This window comes from Pararge aegeria, chromosome 13, assembly GCF_905163445.1.
Source record: "Pararge aegeria chromosome 13, ilParAegt1.1, whole genome shotgun sequence".
In the NCBI taxonomy this organism is placed as follows: domain Eukaryota; kingdom Metazoa; phylum Arthropoda; class Insecta; order Lepidoptera; family Nymphalidae; genus Pararge; species Pararge aegeria.
The window spans coordinates 3,944,050-3,966,230 of record NC_053192.1 but is presented as its reverse complement, the minus strand read 5'-3'; the positions used below and the strand labels follow the sequence as shown (position 1 = coordinate 3,966,230).

The following is a 22,181-nucleotide window of genomic DNA, read 5'->3' as shown; positions in this document are numbered from 1 at the left end:
AATCGATTTCGGCTCATAATGGACTTGACAAATTTCTGTTCAAAACATTTGTTAGTGCTCCAGTACAAAGATAGTTGAGGTAGTTTCACTATCCCCATCCAAATTAAAATGCCAAAGAACCGTTTAATTTCATGGCAATTTGTTGGCATCCATTTCTGCATTCGGTATGATTTTGTTGCACTTTTGTTCAAGGTTTGTAAAGCAAAGCGATTTGTTTCTTCGGCTATGTACTCGAATATACTGTCAGGTACTAGCAATGAATAAAATTCTGCTGGTTTAGCTGAACTCATGCTGGATCGCAATGAAAATGGCTTAAGCCCAGGACATTCAGTATATGGAATAATACTTGGTTGCTTACCCAACGGATTGAACCATACTTCAGTATTTCGTGAGGTTGGTAACACGGGAATCTGATCATCTTCACTGTCGGATAAAATCTGGCGTCGATGATGATTTTTGGTCCGTGCGATTGATACTGTATCATCGAGATCAACGTCAAATACTTGTGTAGCATCACTATTTGATAATGTGTTACATTCTTGATTATACACTGTTAAATCTAATTGCGATAGTTCGTAGTCCAAATCATCATCAAAATCTTCCATTTTTTGTTGAAAATCACAAATCAGTAACTAATAACTTGCTAAATCACTAACTGAACAACTATTTACTGCAGTCTCCTTCGATGCACAGCGACAAATGACGCGCGGGGGGCAAACACAGGCTGCTAAACAATCAAAATGGCGCCGGCGGCGGCGAGCGACGCGTTTGTTTCGCGCGCTTTTGAAATCATATGGCTGACAAAATGGCTGACGCGGCCCCATTGAGAATTTTATTACAGTGGCGCCGCGTCAGCCATATATGGCAGCCACCATTATTTATTTATTTATTTCACTATTACATTATGTAAAATGTAACGAAAATAGTGAATTAAGACATTCCTCACATTCCATGACCGTATTTTACAAAAAAAAAAATACAGTTAGTTCATTTGTTAGTACGGCATTATATGTGTTAAAAATGTATGGCAGCCAAGATGAAGACAAACGGAAAAAAAATGACAGTTATGGCATCAGTATCAGTTATAGAGGGCCCTCTAAAAACACTTTAAATATCTTCATGTGCAGAATTCGACCCGTTACAGTTTTACTATAACAAAGTCGATTTGCGGCTGTTTGTCCTACACACTACAATAAATATAACAAATATTACAAGACATAACATGCCATCTGCATATCGTCTGCGAAAGGAACAGAAGTCATTTGTGGGATTGAGTATACACTTTTATAATATGATTCCTAAGGTAATTTTGGACCCGCTAAAATTCATATGTTTAAAGAACATGTTGAAACACATTTATTACACCGACGTTACTATACAATTCATGAATTTCTTAATGACAAGGTTGCTTGGTTGCGTTGCGTAAAGATGAAAGCGGAGCCGGGTGGCTCCGCTTTCATCTCTCACAAGATAGAAAAATTAATGTTACAATATAAAATGTTAATGTTGGATAAGAGCAACTGCTGAGTTTCTTGCCGGCTTCTTCTCAGTAGAATCTGCCTTCCAAACCGGTGGTAGAGTCACTACAAACAGACAGAATTGACGTTTTAAAAGTGCTAATATAGGCCTACTCGAAATAAATGGATTTTGAATTCTGAAACAGCCGCGGACGATCTGACCTAAAAAATCTCACTTGCAGCTTGCACTTAGACCTTTGAGAACATTATGAAGAACTCTCAGGCATGCGTGTTTCCTTACGATGTTTTCCTACGCTGTTGAACCAAGTGATATTTTAATTACTTAAAGCGCACTTAACTAAAACAAATTACAGGTGCGTGCTGGGATTCGAACTCTGCCCCGACAGTAAAGTCGAGCTCGTTCGCAATGCGCTATCACCGTTCCGCGTTTTGTATGTATAAGTAATAAATTAAAGAATAATTTCTTTTCAGAATCCGAAGATATTGGAGATCAAAAAAAATAACACAGCTAACTTACTGACCTTATAGCGTGAAAGCCTAGATAAATACACTGCCTATCTTCCTACTATACTAGTGCATGATAATCAAAAGAAAATAGTAACCATTGATTTTTAACCAGGTGAAATAGCTTTTAAAAATAAAGTATCTTTTACTGGAATTTTTGGCCCAATGATCCAAAAGAAATTCGAATATAACTACATATATAATTTCCGTTGGTCTGGCAAGTGTTCTTTCAGTCCATTTTCTAATCGAACACTGTCACTTTTTTTTTACTTTTAAATAAATAATAGCGGCAGCTACACGCCGGCGTTAAAACACAATCACAAACTTTTGGAAATGTTTACACTTACGTAAACTTTGATATTTTCCCTCTAAATACATAAGTTTGTCTTACAGTAAGGCCAGTAAGTGGCTTTCAGGTGTAAAGGTATTTTATATCACTTATGTAAATCTTACATAAGTCCGTGAGTAAAACTCATAAATGTAACGTAATTATATTTACTTAGTTATACGAAAACAAAAAACTTTTCTTTTTCTTAGAAACTTTATTGACTAAAACTACAATGAAATAAATGCGTTTAACTAAAATTATTAGAAAACAAATTAAAATAATGTTAATATACAATCTTTTCTATTCACCGATATGTCATTCCGAAAATTTTAACATTAATTGTTTCTTATATTAAAACGTTATAATTGTTCTTTTAGTTTTGTAAAACACCATACAAATGCGATTAAATAAATGCAAAAATTCCTTCACTATAATTCGATGAATTTTGTGTATAAATTAGCTAAATTACACCACATTAAAGACCTTTTTTTTGAATGTATGACCTAACTTTGCGTGACTAAATTGACCAAACTGACTCAAAAGTAGATAATTTATCAAGTTTAGTCAAATTTTAATTCAGTTTATTTCTGAAACAAGTTTTTACAGAAAACCTGTATTTTACCATTATAGGTCCACGAATATCATATCGGTCATGCTTAACATGCGTCTCGATTTGGGCGGGACAGTCCCGCTTTCCGGCTGTCTATCTCGGTCCCCAGCGAGAAATAAAAACTTCCCGATTTCCAAAACAGCAGAGTCGACAAGGTTACGGTACTTATTTTTTTACGTCATTGCTGCCCACAAAGTTTATTCCTCGCATTAATAAATTATGGATAAGTGACAAAATAAATATAAGTGCCACTGTATTGAAATTAATTTTGATTATCCAGACTTAAGATGCACCTGACCTGACATTCTGAGACACAAAAGTGTCCACTGTACACAGAAGGTAATATAAATCAATATTAAGTTTACCAATAATAAGAGGCAAATATCAATATAATGTGCATTCAGCTTTACAAATATGTTTACCAACTTATGTGAAATTGTTTTACTTTTTGTGTTGTATTTCTTTTTCTTTCTACTGTTGTATTGATATTCTGTATAACATTTTTGTTTCAATAAATGTTTTTATTATTATTATTTATTATTATTAATTACGGGAATCGTACGTAGTAACGTCAAACGAAGTAATTTCGACAGTCGTCCTGCTATGACGAAAAAATAAATGGTCACGGCAGTCATGCTACTCACCTAACTGACTGGATATTTGATACTACTTACTCAAGATCACGTTACTTTTAAGGCTAATCACTGTTTAAATATACAACAAATAACTCTGTCCTTAATGTTGCTTTTGTGTTTTTAATTACCTAGCTAAGTTTGTCTAATGTGACGGTATAAAAATGTGGTGTATTTCTTAATTAGGAAGAAATAAAAAGTATTTATTAGTAAAATTCTCGTCAATAACAATTTAAAACTACTTTTTGGTCAAACATTACGTAGAATATACATCCATGGTAGGTAATTCGATTGTACACAAATACATTAGCTGACAGTTGAAAGCTTGCTAAACGCTAAACCGACTTAGTGCAATAAAATATCTATTTGAAATAAACATTGTCTTTTGGCAGCAGACTCTGAAAACTTTGACTTCCCAACGTGCAACATTTAAAGTAAATGGTATTCTTTAAAACGTAAACGTACAGAAGTTGACAAGAACCATTAATTTTGAAGTTGACGTTATTAATACCTAAAAACCGTGCGCTCAAGCTAAAATGAACCCTAACAGCGAGTGTTAGCGTATGTTATTTGCAATGTCGTCTCATCATATAAAAATATATTTACATTTTAAATACAAAATTCGTTTCCAATAAATAGCTATATAAGCCTAAATAACTGAAAGTCAACAATATAAATCACGTGCGCGGTGTAAAAAAGTAAGTTTTCAAGGAAAACACGTGAATTGTACCGCCATTTACCGTATCTCCTAAGTCGCACGAATTGTAAGTAGTTTATAAAATCATACTGTTCAACTACATACTCTCATGCTTTAAATCCTCTATAAAAGATTCTGAACCAGGTGGCTTATCGCTATAAATCCACATTCGTGTTTTAATACCCCTTATTATACAACAGTTGCATAAATAACCATTAATCAAGCCTACGATACGTTGTCAATTTAGCCTACGATTTTTGTGTACACTCGAAGAAGAACCATTCTCTTTACATTAACAAATCTTAAGACTACATAGTGGCACTGAAGTATCACAGAATTAATTTCTAGTTTAGGCAAATTTACTCTGCAGACATATTTAAATTTAAAAAAAACATTAAAACCCGATTAAGAATCAGAATTAAACAAACTAAAATTAGTTTCAAAATAAAACTAATGTTCATTTTCATAAAGTATCTTATTTCGTAATTGTATACACGATTGACCGATCCGAATCCGACCTTCAGCTAGTACAACAGTATTTACTCAAATTTGGATCCGACATGCGCTCTAGTAAAAACTTTACTAAAACTAGTTTATGTAGTTTTCAGGCAAATCGGTTATTTAATGTGCACACAGATCACTTTTGGTTATCTAAACAACATAAGTCAATACTGATATTAAATTGTGCCTAAATTACGTTGCTCACTAATACTACACTTAAAATTAAATGTAATTGTTCATTTTACTCATTGGCCAGTATGCGAGTTACTGACAGTAAAGTCACAATTTATATAAAACTAATATAATGTAGTAGGATACTAAGTGTAGTTAGAAACTAAAGGAAGACTTGTCTACATTTCTAAAGAATAAAATTTTGGAAAAATAGATTATTAAATATAAAACAAAAAACAAAAGATATATCTTGAAGGTTAGATACGAGTAATTTTAGTCAAAATTTTTACCTATTAAGAATTTACAAAATTATTTTTAACCTGGTCATTAAAAATAAATTGCATATATAAAATATTGAAATAAAATGCAAATAATAACACATAAAGAATATGTACAGTTAAAATATTAAAATTCAAAATCTTGTGTTTGATGAGATAAGAAAACACATTACAACAAATTATATTGAAACAAAATAAAATCAAAAGCAAATTGACATATTATTTTATCTTTGACCACGGAGCTATAGTCCTTGGAAGGTTTCGCGAAAAGAACACTGAGGCTTGCTCCGGAGTGTGAACTCCGACAACAAAAAAGTTATCAACCCAAACTAACAAAACAAGTCAAGTTAAAACCAGCGCGAACGTAGAATACGCGAACTTTTTGTCATCATCATCAGCCTGATAATGATCCATTTCCTTCGTAACCCTTATAGCAGAACGCATTAACCCACCATGCTACTCCAATTCAGAGTGGCGAGCTTTAAAGTTTCTTGGTAAACTTTGGTTCATTATTAGCTTAACTGAATTGTTTTGTTTCTTTTACAAAATATATTTTTTCTACAATATTACAATACAACACATAGATGTGACATCATTAAATGTGATATATATTGAAACAGTGAAGATGTTTGGAGAAAAGTTGTGCAAATTACAAGATTAAACCACTATTTTCAGAAATACATTCCTAGGGGGTGAAATGGGGTAGCTTTCCTTCTTTAAAACTTTCTACTTTTCTCTGACTAACAAAGAGTAAAGCAACAAACAAAAAACATTGGTTTTTTCATTACAACTTTCGGTTCTAACGATGGAAACAAGGAAGATTATAAAATGGTTTGTTAGCTGCAACCAGATCTAAAGAAGAAGGTAGGGGTTACACACCTTAGTATAACAAACAGGAATAACAAAAATTTGTTTATCTTAAGGAAGCAAGATGACAAAAGTTCAACAAGTGGAGTTTGGAACTATTTACACATATACTAATTATAACAATGCAAAATCATTTTTCATTCATAACTACATGAGAATAACAGATTTTGGAGTCGTAACAAAAAAAAAAGGATATTGGTGAACCCTTTACCTTTGACATAACAAAATCAACAGCAGATGAAATGTTTGGCAACCATTAAACCATCAATATTATGATTGATTGTGGTAATGTGATTATTGATCCTGAACTAGACTTAGGTAAAGGAAATGGATCCAACACGCATTGAGATAGAGTACATTAACTAAAACTTGTCCTTATATATTATATAGCTTATATAAGATAGGCAACAAGTTATAGTCAATGGACCATAGTTTTGAAATATTTAGAGTCGTACTAGTGGCATGATGTTGCAATTGTTTTGCAGTTTTTGTCACACTTCATCATCACAATGTTATGTCACATTTATTTGTAAAGGGGTTGGATTATTTTTATTCGACTACCCAATTAAATTAATTATCTTTTAATGGCCACTTTAGGACACAATTACACTGGTTTATCACTAGCACATCACTTTGTTCACTGGCTTGAGTTCACTATAGTCACATTGGTACATCAGAGACATACTCGATGGTGAGGAACAGGTCGAGGAGGTCTGTGGGCTGTAGCCAGCTCCAAGGCAGAGGGTCGCGACACGCGCGCCAGCGACGCGTCACTCCGTACAGCAGCCATAGCGCGAGCATAAAGCAAAGCACTGCGAATAACTGGAATAGACTCTTTAGCGGCTCCCTGCAAGTAAACTGAGAGGTGAGATTTGCTTAGAAATTCGGCTAAAGTATTAAGCGAAAGCCTATGACTTTTTTTTTTATGATCATCATCACCATCATTTCAATTTATTGACATCCAATACTAGACAAAGGTCTTTTGTAAGGAGTTCCAGAATCCTGGGTCAGTTGACTTTCTTATACTTTCTGAGCCCAAGGCTGTGGATTTGATTACCACAGCTGATTAAAATTATGTGATAAATATGAATGTATTTCAGTGGCTGGAATTATCTGTATAGTATTTTAAAGTATTTATTTAGTGTAGTGTTCACGTTTCAAAAGTGCTTATAACTACTAACTTAGGCCTACTTGAAATAAATGAGATTTGAATTTTGAAAATATCATTATTAAAAATATTCATCACTCATCTTAGCACCCATAACAAGCTATGCTTACTTTGGGGCTAGATTGGGATGTTTGTATTGTCTCAGTAAGTATATTATTTTTTATTTTTTTATTTTATGGTCACATATATTCAATGGATGCGGTAGGTTTAGGGACAGGGTGTGGTGGGGATTTAAGTGGTTTTGGCAGCTGAAATGATTATGGTCATGATGTTAGTGATTATATATAAGCAGTTATTATGAATGGACTTCAAATGTCCCTGAGGATTTCCCCACGATTGAAAGAGAGGTAATTTCCTCGTATCCCTATGACATATACTCACCACAAGTACCTCCTGATGCTGCGGTGCGGAGTGTTTCGTTTCACGCAGTCTGCACACGGAATTTCCACTTGAGTTGATACTGTTGATTGTTCTGCAATAATACGTACTGTGAGTTCATTACTACACTTGGTATATATAGGATTTACTCACACGATTTTGTCGTTTTCGAGAAACGAAAAAAATATTGCGTCAGAATAAAATGAAACTTATAGCCCTTACTTAGTTTTAAATCTCAATTTCGTCCAAACGTCTAGGTCTCTTAGGCGAATATTAGGAAAATAAACAACATTATTACAATGTGTCCTACCCACTATGACATATGGAGCAGAGTCATGGACCCTTACAAAGAAGGTGGTGCACCGGCTCAAAGTGGCTCAGCGTGCAATGGAAAGAGCGATGTTAGGTTTGTCTCTATTAGATGGGATTCCCAACGTAGAGATCAGAAACCGAACTGGAATCACTGACATCGTTCAAAGAGCAGCGGCCCTGAAATGGAACTGGGCGGGTCACATATTACGAAGGGAGGACGGGCGGTTGGGCAGAGTGATTCTGGGTTGGCAACCGCGCACTGGACACAAAGCATCGGCCGACCACCAGCTCGATGGAGGGATTATATTGTAAAGGCAGTAGGGAAGAACTGGATGCAGCTAACCAGTAATAGACCGAGATGGCGTGCAAATGAAGAGGCCTTAGTAGCAGTGGATTGAGATAGGCTGATGATGATTACAATATTAGGTCTATTTTACATATATATTATGCTTCGTAAAATAACCCACGTTTGCGTGTGCAAATATCACAAGGGTACAAAATGGAGGAGACAATTGAAGTTAAGATGTTTGTATGCAAAATGTAAATGCAAATATGTTTCCTGCCACGTGTAATTTGAGTAACTTCAAGGCAAGAGTGAATAGGCCTTTTGTAGGCAAGCGTGCTCCAACCTAGACCTTATCATTGCTTTCAAGCGCTGGCTTATCGTTAATAAAACCACAAACATTTTTATTTTTTAACCATTTGTTCATAAACTGAACCCTAACTTGAATGAATTAAAAAAACAAACCCCACAATTACACTTTACTTACTAATACTAATAACTATACCGTTTCTTTAACTATTGCAAGAATTATGAGTGATTTACCATTGTGAAGTCCATTCTTAATCTCTAAAAACTTCCATGAAGAAACCATATATGGACTGTCTCAAGGTCAAATCCATTCACTCAAACTTACCTATAACCAACTCATAATATAAAGAGATGAACAATCTCGCAGAAAAACTTTTGAAAAGGATCTATTAAAGCTATTAAATACAAAAGTCAAACAAAATACCCACACTATACTGTCTACCAATATTGTACAAAAACCACCACCAAAACTATGTAAATATAAATTAAAATTAACTAAAATATTCTTTGTTAGTCATTCTTCAAATCAACGTTTTAAAATAATAATTTAGCCTTATAGCTTAGAATATAATCTGACACTTAGCTGATGAAGCTTAGTATCCGATGGAATTTTCGGTTATGGTCAAAACCGAAACTAGATCAGTCGGTTTAGAACTGTGTGCAACGCCGCGTCTATGCTTATAGTCATAATTGGTGTCGCAATTTGCTTTGCTTGTGTTAAACGTTAGTTTGTCCAATGAGCAATAATTCGAATCAGATAAGATATATTTTTCTTATTGAAAAGCGGTTATAGCCCAGTTTCGGGGGGCCGAGTTCGAATTCCAGCACGTACCTCTAACTTTTCTAAGTTACTTGCTTGAACGGAGAAGGAAAACATCGTGAGGAAACCAGCATCCCTGAGAGATCTCAATAATATTCTCAAAGGAGAGCGGAGTCCGCCAGCGGGCCAGCGTGGTGGACTTTAACCCTTTCTCATTGTGGGAGGAGGTCTGAAGTGGGTCGGTATTATTTTATATATATATATATATATATATATATATATTTCCCTTTTGTTATGATAATCATTAAAATAGACTGATGATGACCATATAAAGCATTTTCAGTTCCGGTTTCGGCAGAAACTGAAAATGACGCCAAAATTCGGTTTCGGTCTAGTTTCCGTCAGACTGACCAACCTTATTAATTGCTAGAGCCCTTTTCTAAGCCAATATTTAAGAGCTAAATGGTACATAAAGAAGACAACACAAATCTAACAAAATTTACGATGCTACCAACTAACTACAACACATTTTGTCCAGCAGAATTACCACTTTCAGTTTGAATTTCAGCGCAGCAAGTATCACAAAACAGCCGGTCGATTTTATTCCCTTGATTCGCACATGCACCTTCTAGTAAAACCAGCTTGGCCTTCAGACTATCCGCAGCGGCTTTCAAGAAATTATTCTTTTCGTCACCTTCATCTACATATCTCTTTAAATTGTTAAGATTTTTGTCGTATTGATCCAGTTTCACCTCCATTTCAGTTATGGTCAAATTTGAACAGCGAATGTCTTTTTCCAATTTGGTCACGTATTTTTTCGTTCTCTCACATTCAAAACATTTGGTGCACTCAAAGCAAACCTGAACGTCATTGTTATTGGCAGTATGTTCAAACTTATTTTCTTCGGTCTGTGTTCCATAATTCATTACTTCTATATCTTTGAAAACTTCGAATACATGAAAAGAAGTATTTGTCGCTTCATCCTTTGTTTCTAGTTTGCGATTATCATCTTTAAGCCTTAAACGATTAGGTCCCTTTTTAAGAATACCTACGTTTGGTGCTGAGAGCGATCTTAGTTGCTTACGATTTTCAAAAAATTTACCAAAACATTTTTCTTTTTCTTTAATGATATCGTCATTTGTCTGCGGATCTGTATTATGATTTTGATTAATCTTTGTATCTAACATAAAATTATCATTACTTCTATTTCTGAAATTATGTTTTTTTGTATCAAATAATATTACATTATCTTGCCTTCTTATATTATTTTTATTAATTTCTGTTGAGAATATTAACGTACCTTTAGCTCCGATATTGTATTCGTTAATCTGTGCATCCAATATAACATTATCTTTCGATTTTTTATTGTTTTCGAGTATTGGTGTAACTAATTTAAAATTATTATTATGCCTATTATTGTTTAGACAAAATTTTGTATCTAATATTAAATTACCCTCATTTCCTGTAATATTTTCATCTGTTTGTGTGGAAACATTTAAAGCGTCATCAGAAATTATTTTACATCTGCAGTTTTTGAAAATCTCATTTTCATTTAAGTAATAAAGTTTATCGTCTGTTTGGGTGGAAGAAGTTATAAAATCGTCAAGAACAGGTTTTTCTATTGGTTGTGTGAAATTAAGATCTGTTGTATTATGTCTGGACATGTTGCAAAAACTCAGACGTATTTCGTCGAATAGGGACATGTTCGTGGGTATGCCTTGGTCTTCTTTTAGAGCGTTTACGAACGATTCCTCATCTAGCAGGCGGCCGTCTAAATTGGAAATTTGCAAGAAAAAGCAGTTACGGGCAAGTGAAGCGTTGTGTTGAAAAAAAAAAGGCTGAAATATCGCTGAAATATTATAGGTATAATTACACATGACTATTTCAGCTTATATGACATGCATTATTTTAGTTCAACTTTTTTAATTAGTCACTTTTAATATTTTACATAAGTACTGATTTTATAATCTTTGTATTTGTAGTTAGCCATTTTTTTTTTCCAAGAGTGTCATATATGCACAAAATAAAAAAGTATTATCTGTAACATATATCAAATGTGGCCTATTGAAATGATTATAATGTATTTACATAATAATAGCATTCAAACCAAATATGAAGTCATTGAACAAATTTAAATCATGACATTTATTATTTTTCTCACAATATTTTGACGAAACTTATAGTTTCACAGGGTTTTTTTTAGTCAAAATATTATGAGAAACCAACCTTTATTTGATTGTGGTAAAGCTGAAATAAGTTGATAAGAAATTCAACTGTGCTAATTCGGCTAGCTACAAAATTGTCAGGCACAAATATAGCGCTATCCTTTTCGATAATGACCATAGTGAAAGGGACTGCACTACTTTTAGTCTTGTCAATTTATTTTAATATTTTAAAAAGAGAATTAGTACAGCTGACAGTAGCACCAACATTATTAGCACATTAAATGCTCAAAAGGAAATCGCTCTGAGTCGATAGCAATGGGTTGATGAATTATTTTGTCACAGAGAAGTTAGCTCCACAATTTTGATATTTAAAAAAAATATATATGTGCAAAGGTCATTTGCACATATATATTTGGCAAGGGGTCGATTTAGGAAGATTATAATTTTAAGTAATCATTTCTCAGTTAATTTGTAAAAGAAACCATAATAAAGAAATTGTGAACACTGACTATTGTCACAAATCACATTAACATAAGTAGGCTTGTGACTGAAGGTCATTAATGTATTGTTTTATTAGTATCAATGACTTTACTCTTTTTCTTCTTTGCCGTAGCACTTTATGAACTCGTTGTATAAACACAGCTGATGCTCTGGTTGTCACCACGTATTTTTTTAAAGAATACTTACAGATATTTCTCTAAGAGAAATAGTAGGGAAACAAATTTTCCATTATTTCTTATATATCGTATTATTATAATGGCATATTGGCATATTTCCCCTTTCCAAAAAGCCTTGTTATAAAATAAATACCTCCAAATGTAGATCAATAAACTTCAATATAAGAACCTTACCTTGCGGGAATCTGCTGTCAGCATTAAGACTGTCCAGCGCTGTGAGCATTTGGTCTTCAGTGTAGCTAACGTCGATAGAGCGCTCCATATGATGTACAGGCAGGTTGGACTTGTTCAGCATGTCCTTTACTTCCATTTCTAGAACCACCTAGAAAAGGTTTTTTGTTAAATACTAGCTTCTGCCAGCGACTGAAGCTTCGCTTGTTAACAATTTAATTTAATTTTATTAAATTTAATCCTACCACGGAGACTATGTGAGAGATCGGTATAGACACAAGTCTAAGTCCTTTTCCATAGCATAGGTGACATGCATACCAAATTTCAAAGCTGTCTGCCCGCGGCTTAGCTCGTAAAGTTTTAAATTTTTCCTTGGGAACTACTCAAGGAATCGAGATAAAAGATTAAGAGTTTTTTTTATATGTCAAAGGCTACGTGCATGCCAAATTTTATCCCAATCTGATCGTGATTGAGTAACACACACAGACAAACATCAACACTTCCACATTTATAATATTATACTAGGATTAAAAAATAACTGTAATTTTAAAATTACTGAAACTACTATTATAATATACATTTTTGTATAATGTTGTTCTAGAGACTGGTGGCTGGTTTATAATATTATACTAGGATTAAAAAATAACTGTAATTTTAAAATTACTTAAACTACTATTATAATATACATTTTTGTATAATGTTAAACCAGAAAATTTCATATAAATTTTCATCCTCTATTTTATGCCTTTGGAGTTGGAATTTTTATAATTTGTGAAACACGTATGTCTTTATTTTTAATCGAAAACCTAAAATCAAAGTTCCATGGAATTAACTTGAAAAATAAATTGATGCATGAAGGATTTTATACAAACTTTTATCCCCCATTTCATAAATCCTCTTAGGGTTGGAATTTTCAAAAATACTTTCTTAGCGAATGCCTACATTGTAAAAGCTATCTGTATGCAAAATTTCAGCCCGATCCGTCAAGTGGCATCCGTCATCTGTACGTTGATAGATCAGTCAGTCAGTCACTTTCGCCTTTTATATATGTAGATATGGAGAAATAAATACATTGTTCATTCATTCATTCAATCAATCATTAGAGACATTGGCTAAGTAAATTTTACTACGATGGCATGCCATACCTTTTCCTTGATGAGCTGTTGCATATACTCCTCCTGGTACCTCATCCTAGAGGAGAGGTCCGCGTGCTCCGCGCGAAGTGTCTCGTTCTTCTCCAGCAAGGAGGACTGCCGGCTAGCGTACATGTCGTTGATGCGGTGGCATTCGTCCTTAGACGTTGCGAGCAGCTCTTGGAGGTTCAGTTTCTGAGGGGTATGGTGAAATTGAATGGTTAAGTTGCATATAGGAAACATTAATTTTATGAACATTCATTTACCGTACAAGCCATCGAATTGTGGAATGCGCTTCCTATAAACATATGGCGCAGTTTGCTTTCTGAGCCCAGGGCCGTAGGTTCGATTACCACTACTGGAAAATGTTTGTGTGATGAGCGTGAATGTTTGTCAGTGTCTGGGTGTTTATATGTATATTTTAAGTATTTATGTATATTATTCATAAAAATATTCATCAGTCGTCTTAGTACCCATAACACAAGCTACGCTTACTTTGGGGCTAGATGGTGGTGTGTGTATTGTCTTAGTATTTTTATTTATTTATTTGTTAATATGGCAGTCAGTCACTAGCGACATTTAAAAAAGCCGTTCATTGTTATTATTACTTTTAACTAAGTATTTAATTTAGTTGGATGCAATTGTGTATATTAGTTTATGTATTAGTATTTTGTTATTCTAATGTATTTATTCTATATTTTGCACCACCTGCAGTTAAGTATAGTTCTCCTCTTTGTTCCTAATTCTAAGGTTACCTGGCAGAGATCGCTACTAAGCGATAAGGCCGCCCATTGTATTCTGCTTCTATGTTTATGTTTATTTTTTCTTGTATAATTCTTCATGTGGTGTACAAATAAAGAGTAATAATAATTTATTACCCGTAGGTTTCAATGGCTCTATCTGTATTTTATTTCAGTAATAATAAGATTTCAATATCAAATAATGGTGTTTTTTTAAGACTGCCAGAGGAAAAAGCGATAATGAGCTGCTTTATCCGCGCGTTCTATCTAAATGGTAAGCAATATCAAACCTTAACCTATAGAACTTTACAGCATGTAATTTGGAAGCGTAACTTAGGAGATAATAAATAATAAAAAAAACGCACGAGAGGGGAGTTTACGTCTATGAGTATACATACATCGTCTATGGGCTGAAATAAAAAACGCGGCTAATAACAGTACCAGTTAATCCCAGTAAAATTCAAGGAAAGTTCCTTGATTGGAGTTTTATTCGGCAACAAGTTACCTCATTCTCCAATAATGCAACTTGTTCTGTGAGCACTTTGGTCCGTCGTCGAGTACACTCCAATTCTCTCCTCGACTCGTCAAGAGCTTTTTCACTGCAGCCAAGGCTTTCGCACACGTCTTCGTAGTCGCGTCTTACGTGTGTCAACGTCATGTTTTCGTCACGCAACCTGAAACGAAGATGATATTTAGTTATACTGAATATGTCCGTGGAAGTAATAAACTGCTACACTTTTTATGTGAAGTTTGTTTAAAAGTACTGAACAACAAGTAAAACAACTGAGTTCCTAAAAGAGACTATTTCTTAACTTATAGCGACTAAAACTGTTGTCTAAAGACCCCGCGTTGTCTCTCTCAGCAGTGTCCGTGGCAAGTGCTGTTCAGTTTTACTTAACAAGTCCGTTGAGGTAATAAATAAATAAATAAATATAAATAAATAAATATACTACGACAATACACACATCGCCATCTAGCCCCAAAGTAAGCGTAACTTGTGTTATGGATACTGAGATAGCTGATGAATATTTTTTTATGAATATAATACACATAAATACTTATAATATACAGATAAACACCCAGACACTGAAAAACATTCATGTTCATCACATAAACACTCTCCAGTTGTGGGAATCGAACCCACGGCCTTGGACTCGGAAAGCAGGGTCGCTGCCCACTGCGCCACTCGGCCGTCAAAAGTACTACATTTTTTTTTATGAAATTTGTTTAAAAGTTTGCTTAAACAGCTGAGTTCCTTAATGGGACTATTTCTAAATTAAAAGCGACTAAAACTGTACTCACATATTGAGATGAGCCCGCAGCGAGTCTCTCTCAGCAGTCACTGTGGCCAATGCTTCCTCGTGATGACGGTCGGTATAGTCTAGCTGAGTTCGCAATTGCTGAGCTAAACGGGACTTCTCGCGCAACTCGCATTGCAGCTCTTCTAGCAGCTGGAAACCTGGACCATAGCGAAATTTGTTTTGCTTAAGCTCACGTTCTTGTTTTTTTTTATTTATAGTGTTAGAAATGACGTTTCACCAAGCAACAACGCAGGCGCGCTCCTTATAAAAGGCGATCAACGTTATCAACGATCGAGCGGCCCTAAACAATATTTAGTCCAAAAGTCCATCAATACTCAGATTAACGTCGAACCGAGCCGAGGTCCGAGTGCTCGCAGGAAGCACCCTCGGGTCGACGTTTCCCACTTCCCCCCGATGTCGTTGAGCCCTGGGGCTCTTTTCATGGCGAGCTTTCGCGCTCGCCCCACTCCCCCGGTGACGCCATAGCAACCCCTCAGGTGGTTATCGGCTAGTGTTCATACGAAAATCGAAAAAATCCGCCATTTCAATCAAAAGCGGCCTTTGCTTATCAGATCCGCTAAATCCTCGAACGGATAAGCTTATTCTTGATTAATGCCTTCTTTCTAGGTCTACTCTCTATATCTAACTCTTTATCCATCGAACGTTAAAGACAGAGGTGGACCGTTTTTGAAAGATTTACCAAGAAGTTTTACTAAGATTATTAACATATATATACTACTAGCTGTTGCCCGCGACTTCGTCTGCGTTAAATTTTGTTTTTAAAGTATTCAGTATCGCTAAGCCTTAAATGAGTATAGTAGTATATATATATATATATATATATATATAACGTGACTGTCAATTAATTATAGACAAATAATATGCAATAAAATAAAATTGCGACTATAATTAAAGATCTAAGCTATCCTATCTCTTAAGTTGGACCAGACTACTCATGGTGTGCCAATTTAATTTAAAATCGGTTAAGTAGTTCAGGAGTCCATCGCGGACAAACATCGTGACAGGAGATTTATATATATTAAGATTTATTTAAACCCTAATCAATTTAAATCAGTTTCTACGCGATATTGTATCGAAACGCGAAATCGCTTAGCGGCACGTCTCCGTCGTCAGGGTGGTAACTAGCTACGGCTGAAGCCGTCCCACCAGACCAAATAGCAGTTTAGTATAAAACTTATAGCCATACAATAAGAATTTATAAAAAAAATGCCAGCTTTCTTGGTTTATTATATAACGGTATCTTACCACGACGACATTTCGACAACTTTCAATTGAAGGGTTTTTCTTACATTATATATGCGTGACTCTATTTTCAACGAGAATAGTTTCTTATTGTACAACTGCATCGCAAATAATATTGCCGACGTCTATATATATATATAAAAGAAAGTTGTGTTAGTTACACCATTTATAACTCAAGAACGGCTGGGTAAATTTTTATGATATTTGATTTTTTGGATTCCTCTTAGACCGGAATAGGATAATAAGTATTAAAATATAACATTCTAAAAAAAAAATTATCCGCGGTACGAAGTTCGCCGGGACAGCTAGTATTAAATAGATAAAAGTCGAGATAGCGGTACTCTTGAAATCTACCCCATTATTAAGAGTTTTACAAACGTTAACTGGCTCAAATGAAGAATGTTTATATGACATGACTGGTATGTTTAATTTTATTGAGGCAAGTAAAATTGCAAATTATATTTTTTATGGCAAAAAAACAACAGTCAGTCAGAAATTTAAACACGGGACCATTTCGGAATAAATCCCTTTTACGAAAAAGAAGTATGCAAATCCGTCTATAAATGACGGAACTATGTCCGTCTGTTTAAAAAATATAAATAAAAATAGTGGAATAAAAAAAATAAAACAGTGGAATAAAAGAGTTCTCCGAGCAGCCACGAAGCCTTTCAGGTGAAATCGAAACCTGTCATTTTACGCTCCTTAGTAACCTAGGACGCTTAAAGTTCTAGTAAAGAAATTTGTACAGTATTTGGTCTTTTTATTTAAGAAAGTGTTGAATGCGACCGTGGCTACTATATAACTAGTTAGATTAACAGAAAGCCTACTTTTTATCCTGAAGGAGATTTATGAACACCAACAAAAATGCGGACGAAGCCGCGGGCAAACTTTAGTAATAAATAATCGAGTTAGTAATAAATTATGGTTAATGCCCTCGGATAGTCTGGATTAAACTTTATTACTTCTCGAACTTCGTTCGATTCGATGCGAGATTTCAATATTAGGTACCAGGCAATCAGCGGGACGGTAGTTGACTACCAGCGCGAAACTATACTCGCAGCGAAGCATACGCGAATTCCGCAACAACATTAAGTTTGAATTGAACTATACCCAACTTTTCATATACATACAGTACGCAAACTCATAGCACCACCACGTATTCAGATAGAGATAGGAGTAGGTAGTACATTAAGTGGCCGATAATTTCATAGTGCTAATGTGTCGTACAGTTTTATAGCTATGAAAGCGGTTGGAACTTTTCAAAGTTTGCTTTAACGGCGAAGGAAAACATCGTAAGCATGAAGTGAGCAATGAAGATGATAACATCTATCTATACTTATAATAAAACTGTAACTGGAAGATTTCTGTACATTTAATACATTTTTAAATTTTCGCACGGGGGATGCTTTATAATCGATACTGAGCCTAAAACAGATTTTTATTTAATTTTTGTTTGTCTGTCTGTCTGTCTCTCTGTCTGTCCGGGCATCACGGATTTAAATAAAATTTGGTATAGAAGTAGCTGATATTCCGGATCAATATGTATTCCAATAAAATAATGACAACTTTCTAACTCAGTATACCACGATGATTATAATGTTAGCATCAGATCTATTCTAACTTCTCGATCGACTTATACGCGGACGAAGTCGCGTGGGTAATAGAATAATATATCCCTAGACAACGTGTAGCTGAATTAAGAAATAATGTTGAAGGATGCATAAGAATATTTCATATGGAATCACCCTTTAAAATATTAAATCAAAAGAAGCATATTTATTTTTTGTGACAACCCTACTGAAGATAAAAGACCGACACGCGCATAGTACCTACGATAGGAAAGGAGTCAACTGATTTCAATTTTTTAGGGCTGTATTTGATTTCTATCAGTAAAAATTATGGCAGCAGTTTACTTATAAACTATGAGGCTTTCGGATTCACAGTCGGTTTCACTAATAAGTCTCATAGACAGTACACAATGTACCTTTGAGGCCTAGGAAGATTTATTTTGCTTTTTATTTACACATTGTACATGTGAAACATTTAGCTAGATTGGAAATAAATTTGTACATACCATCAGTAGATATGCCTGAATCTGAGTCATGTGGCAACTGGCCATTCTTCAGATTAAAACTGTAAAGAATAAAAAGAAAAAGTTAACTTCTTCCCAATATATACTATAGAAGAAAAATCATATGCAATAAAATATCAAGTTGAATTGAGTTAGCTATATACTATTTAGTTCATTAATCTTAATATTAAATTACTAAAAGCGAGAAGAAGAAGAACAATAATGATAAGAAGAAGAAGGAAGACGAAAAATTCGCTTAACAAACTTATTAGCATTTGTTGAAGGCAAGCATAACAGTTCAGCAAGTATGTGACTATTACAAACTTTGCACTCAAAAAAGAAAAGTTCAGCCAAAAAGAACTGTTTGGTGATTATGCAAAAACTAACTCCTGAAGTAATGCCACCATCTGGAGTGCAAATAAATATTAACTTTTAATTAGTTACTTGGTTTTTAAATACAAGAAGTTTTGTTTTTTTGTTCAGTTTACTAGGCTACACAAAATTGCAAATTCATTCAAAGGCAATTGTATATTATTTTATAACAATTTACCAAATTAAATCTTTGAGATGTCTCTCAATAAGTTCATAGTTTATATAAAACATAAGCTTACAGAAAAATCCTATTATAATATTAAGGATTACTTAAATGATAAAAAAGCTTGGGTGTGAATTGCTCTAGCTTCATAGCTTAATATAAATTAACTGTGAGAAGGTAAAAAAAAAAAATTACCCCGCTAAGTTTGTTGTGGGCTCTTCTTAGACCAGGGTGCCTTTGGAACCCTTGAAGCTTAAGGTTTAAGTTGGCAAATTAAGTAATCACCATCCCCTTACAATTATGTAAACATATATGTATGAACACTTCATAAGTGCCTGTGATAGGCCTACATGAATAAAGAAATTTTGAATTGAATTTGAATTCAAGAAAATATTACTACATTTTTATGTCAGTTTTGTAAACTTTTTATTCAAATTACCTCTCCTCCAAGTCAACCTTGACCTTCTGACTCTCACTGTACTTGTTGAGGCTGTTGGCTAGCATAGACACTGTTATCTCCGGATTGCTCTGCTCTGGGTCCAGCAGAGATCTGAGATAGCTGTACTCTGCCCTGAAAATAAATCATACAAACATCAGTATAAAATCATTGCCTATAACTTATATTCATTGAAACTAGAGACTAACTGAGAGAGAGTGTGCTCCTAATGTGCAATGGTTCAGGCAAGATCAGGTCACAATGCCCTGGGTTGAAATGCTGTTTGATTAAAATTTGTAAGGTATTATATTTTACTATTAAAAATAGGGAGAACAAACTCAACATTACAAAATTGGTTTTGTACCACTTTGTAAACTACACATATAAAAAAGGTTGTTAGTCTCTGGTAAATCATCCTTCCCATGAGGATCCTATGTCTAGGTGCTCTCTTGCTACATATTAATAGTAAATAATATAAAATACTATCATCATCAGCCTATGAATGTCCCATTGTTGGGCACATGCCTTCTAATAGAAGAGATAACAATATAGTTCCACCATGCCTATGTAAGATAGATTGGATGTGACGAGGGGGTAATCACAGCCAGGTTACTTCCTAAATAGTTTTAAATGATAATGATAGTTTGTTTAGGGATTCTTCTTAGACCAAGGTGTGTTTTGAACCCACTGTACCTATTTGAATAAAGAAATATTTGACTTTAATGTTCAAAGTATTTGTAATGTATTAAGTACTGGACATGAAAACAATAAAAAGAAATAAAAAATTTAATGACTATAAGTTACAGTATTATACTATTTTGCCTGTGGGCTCCACAATAGGGGGCCTGTATAAAATAAATTCAAGAAAATACTATCATGAAAATTATGCATAGTGAATAATAAAAAATAAAAAAGTATTAATTAATTTTTTTTATTAAAACTGATATTGATATAATTTGGCAAAGAGTTTCCCGAACTTTCTACCCCAGAAACAGAATGTTCCAGAGAGATTAAGAAACTGAGATTAACAAACATAGAGGAAGATCCAGGAAACAGCTATCCACATGATGTTTTATATTTGCTGCACTTATAATTATTGTACTTTAATCAAATAAGAACTTTGTGAGTTTTGTAATGGTATAATTTTAAGTGTAAATATAAGTTCACTCAACAGTAAGTTAAGAAAACTAAAAAAAATAGGATGGTGCAGTGAGAAGTTGTCTTGTAAAAGTACCTGTGAAATACATCTGATATTGGAATGGTCATGAGAAATGTTGCTTAATCAAATTGTTTATTAATTGAATGCAAAAAATTATCTTTGTTTGCCTAAGAATGTACAGTTTATTTTGCATTGAACTGTTTAGTGGGTAAATTTAGGAAATAACAAACCCCTAAGATGGTATTCTAATAATAAATACCACGACTAATCTAGGACAGTTTATGTTACGTTAATTTGACATTTACCTTTCCTATTTATAAACTTAATGTTAGCTTTTTATGGCTACGAATATTACGTTGAGGTATTATATACATCAATATTTATCGAAGCTTACTTGTTTGTTTTCACGAAAGGCGCAAACTGGTCCATCAAAGCATCAACGCGTAAAGTACTGCCGGCTTCTACTCCACAATACTGAAAAATCTGAAGGGCCGTGACGACGTATTCTAAAAATGAAAACACAAGCCATTTGTATGGTAATAAAGAAATATACCAACGCGTTGTTACAAAATTAATAAACCATTCAAATTTCACTCACCGTCCGTGTTTCCGTCGTCTAAACTCATTTTGTTGTTGTTAATCTTTTTGCACTGAGTTTTGTACAGTAAGTTCGAATTTAATATTAGTAACGTTTTATAATAATTCGCTCGCAATAATTGTCGGTTTTTTCACTTATCATTAGATTATTTTAAAAGTACGGCGCTCCGGGGAATTACGAAAATAGTTTGTTGTAATAAAAAACTATAAAAAAACGGTTCTGTTTTAAGTTTAACGTTTGTAGTGATGTGCTTGCCTAACAGTTTTCGTGTTGAATGTCGATCTAGAAGATATTTAGTCTGTGGTGAATATTTTTAGAAATTTGTACTGCTAATGCTGCATTTGAATCCATGTACATTAAATAGGTATGTATTGTGCATTTGATATAACTTTACATCGTTAAGTTCTCCATCACATCACTGGGTTTCATTGGGTTGTAATAAAAAAATGTGACTTCGATAATCCATACTAAGTACCACTATGCCATAGTGGTACTTACCAGTACCATAGTGACTATGGTATGGTATGGTATGGTGTTGCTGCACTCAAGATTTGCTACCACTTCTCAACGGCTAAGAGCACAAACACACAACTCCGAGCTATACAAACTGATCTAAGTCTATATATATAATATATATAAGAACTTTATGCATCCAA

At 34.1% G+C, this 22,181-nt stretch overlaps 1 protein-coding gene across 4 annotated transcripts; it reads right to left on the bottom strand.

The window, feature by feature from the left end:
- Positions 1 to 5,326: 5,326 nt before the first annotated feature.
- LOC120628884 lies at positions 5,327 to 21,751 on the bottom strand. Of its 4 annotated transcripts, XM_039897541.1 has the most exons (12): positions 21,526 to 21,751; positions 21,322 to 21,433; positions 19,772 to 19,903; positions 18,801 to 18,859; positions 15,465 to 15,621; positions 14,668 to 14,836; positions 13,435 to 13,617; positions 12,293 to 12,440; positions 10,577 to 11,047; positions 9,824 to 10,426; positions 7,616 to 7,706; positions 5,327 to 6,913 (listed from the first exon to the last, which is right to left on the bottom strand). In XM_039897541.1, the coding sequence occupies exons 1-12, from the start codon at positions 21,551 to 21,553 to the stop codon at positions 6,727 to 6,729; spliced, it is 2,340 nt and encodes a 779-aa protein (XP_039753475.1). In that variant the 5' UTR covers positions 21,554 to 21,751; the 3' UTR covers positions 5,327 to 6,726. The 4 variants fall into 4 exon arrangements, with proteins under 4 accessions (XP_039753475.1, XP_039753474.1, XP_039753478.1 ...); XM_039897540.1 differs by having other exon boundaries at positions 9,824 to 11,047; XM_039897542.1 differs by having other exon boundaries at positions 6,775 to 6,924; positions 9,824 to 11,047.
- Between the last annotated feature and the right edge of the window lie 430 nt (positions 21,752 to 22,181).

What these genes read in the sequence shown, in the direction of transcription:
- LOC120628884 (XM_039897540.1), bottom strand. Translation starts at nt 21,553, where the DNA reads ATGAGTTTAGACGACGGAAACACGGACG. An exon ending in CTGCGGGCTCATCTCAATAT is followed by an intron (nt 14,837 to 15,464) that starts GTGAGTACAGTT and finishes TCTTCGTTTCAG; the next exon opens with GTTGCGTGACGAAAACATGA. An exon ending in TGAAATTCAAACTGAAAGTG is followed by an intron (nt 7,707 to 9,823) that starts GTAATTCTGCTG and finishes GTATTATTGCAG; the next exon opens with AACAATCAACAGTATCAACT.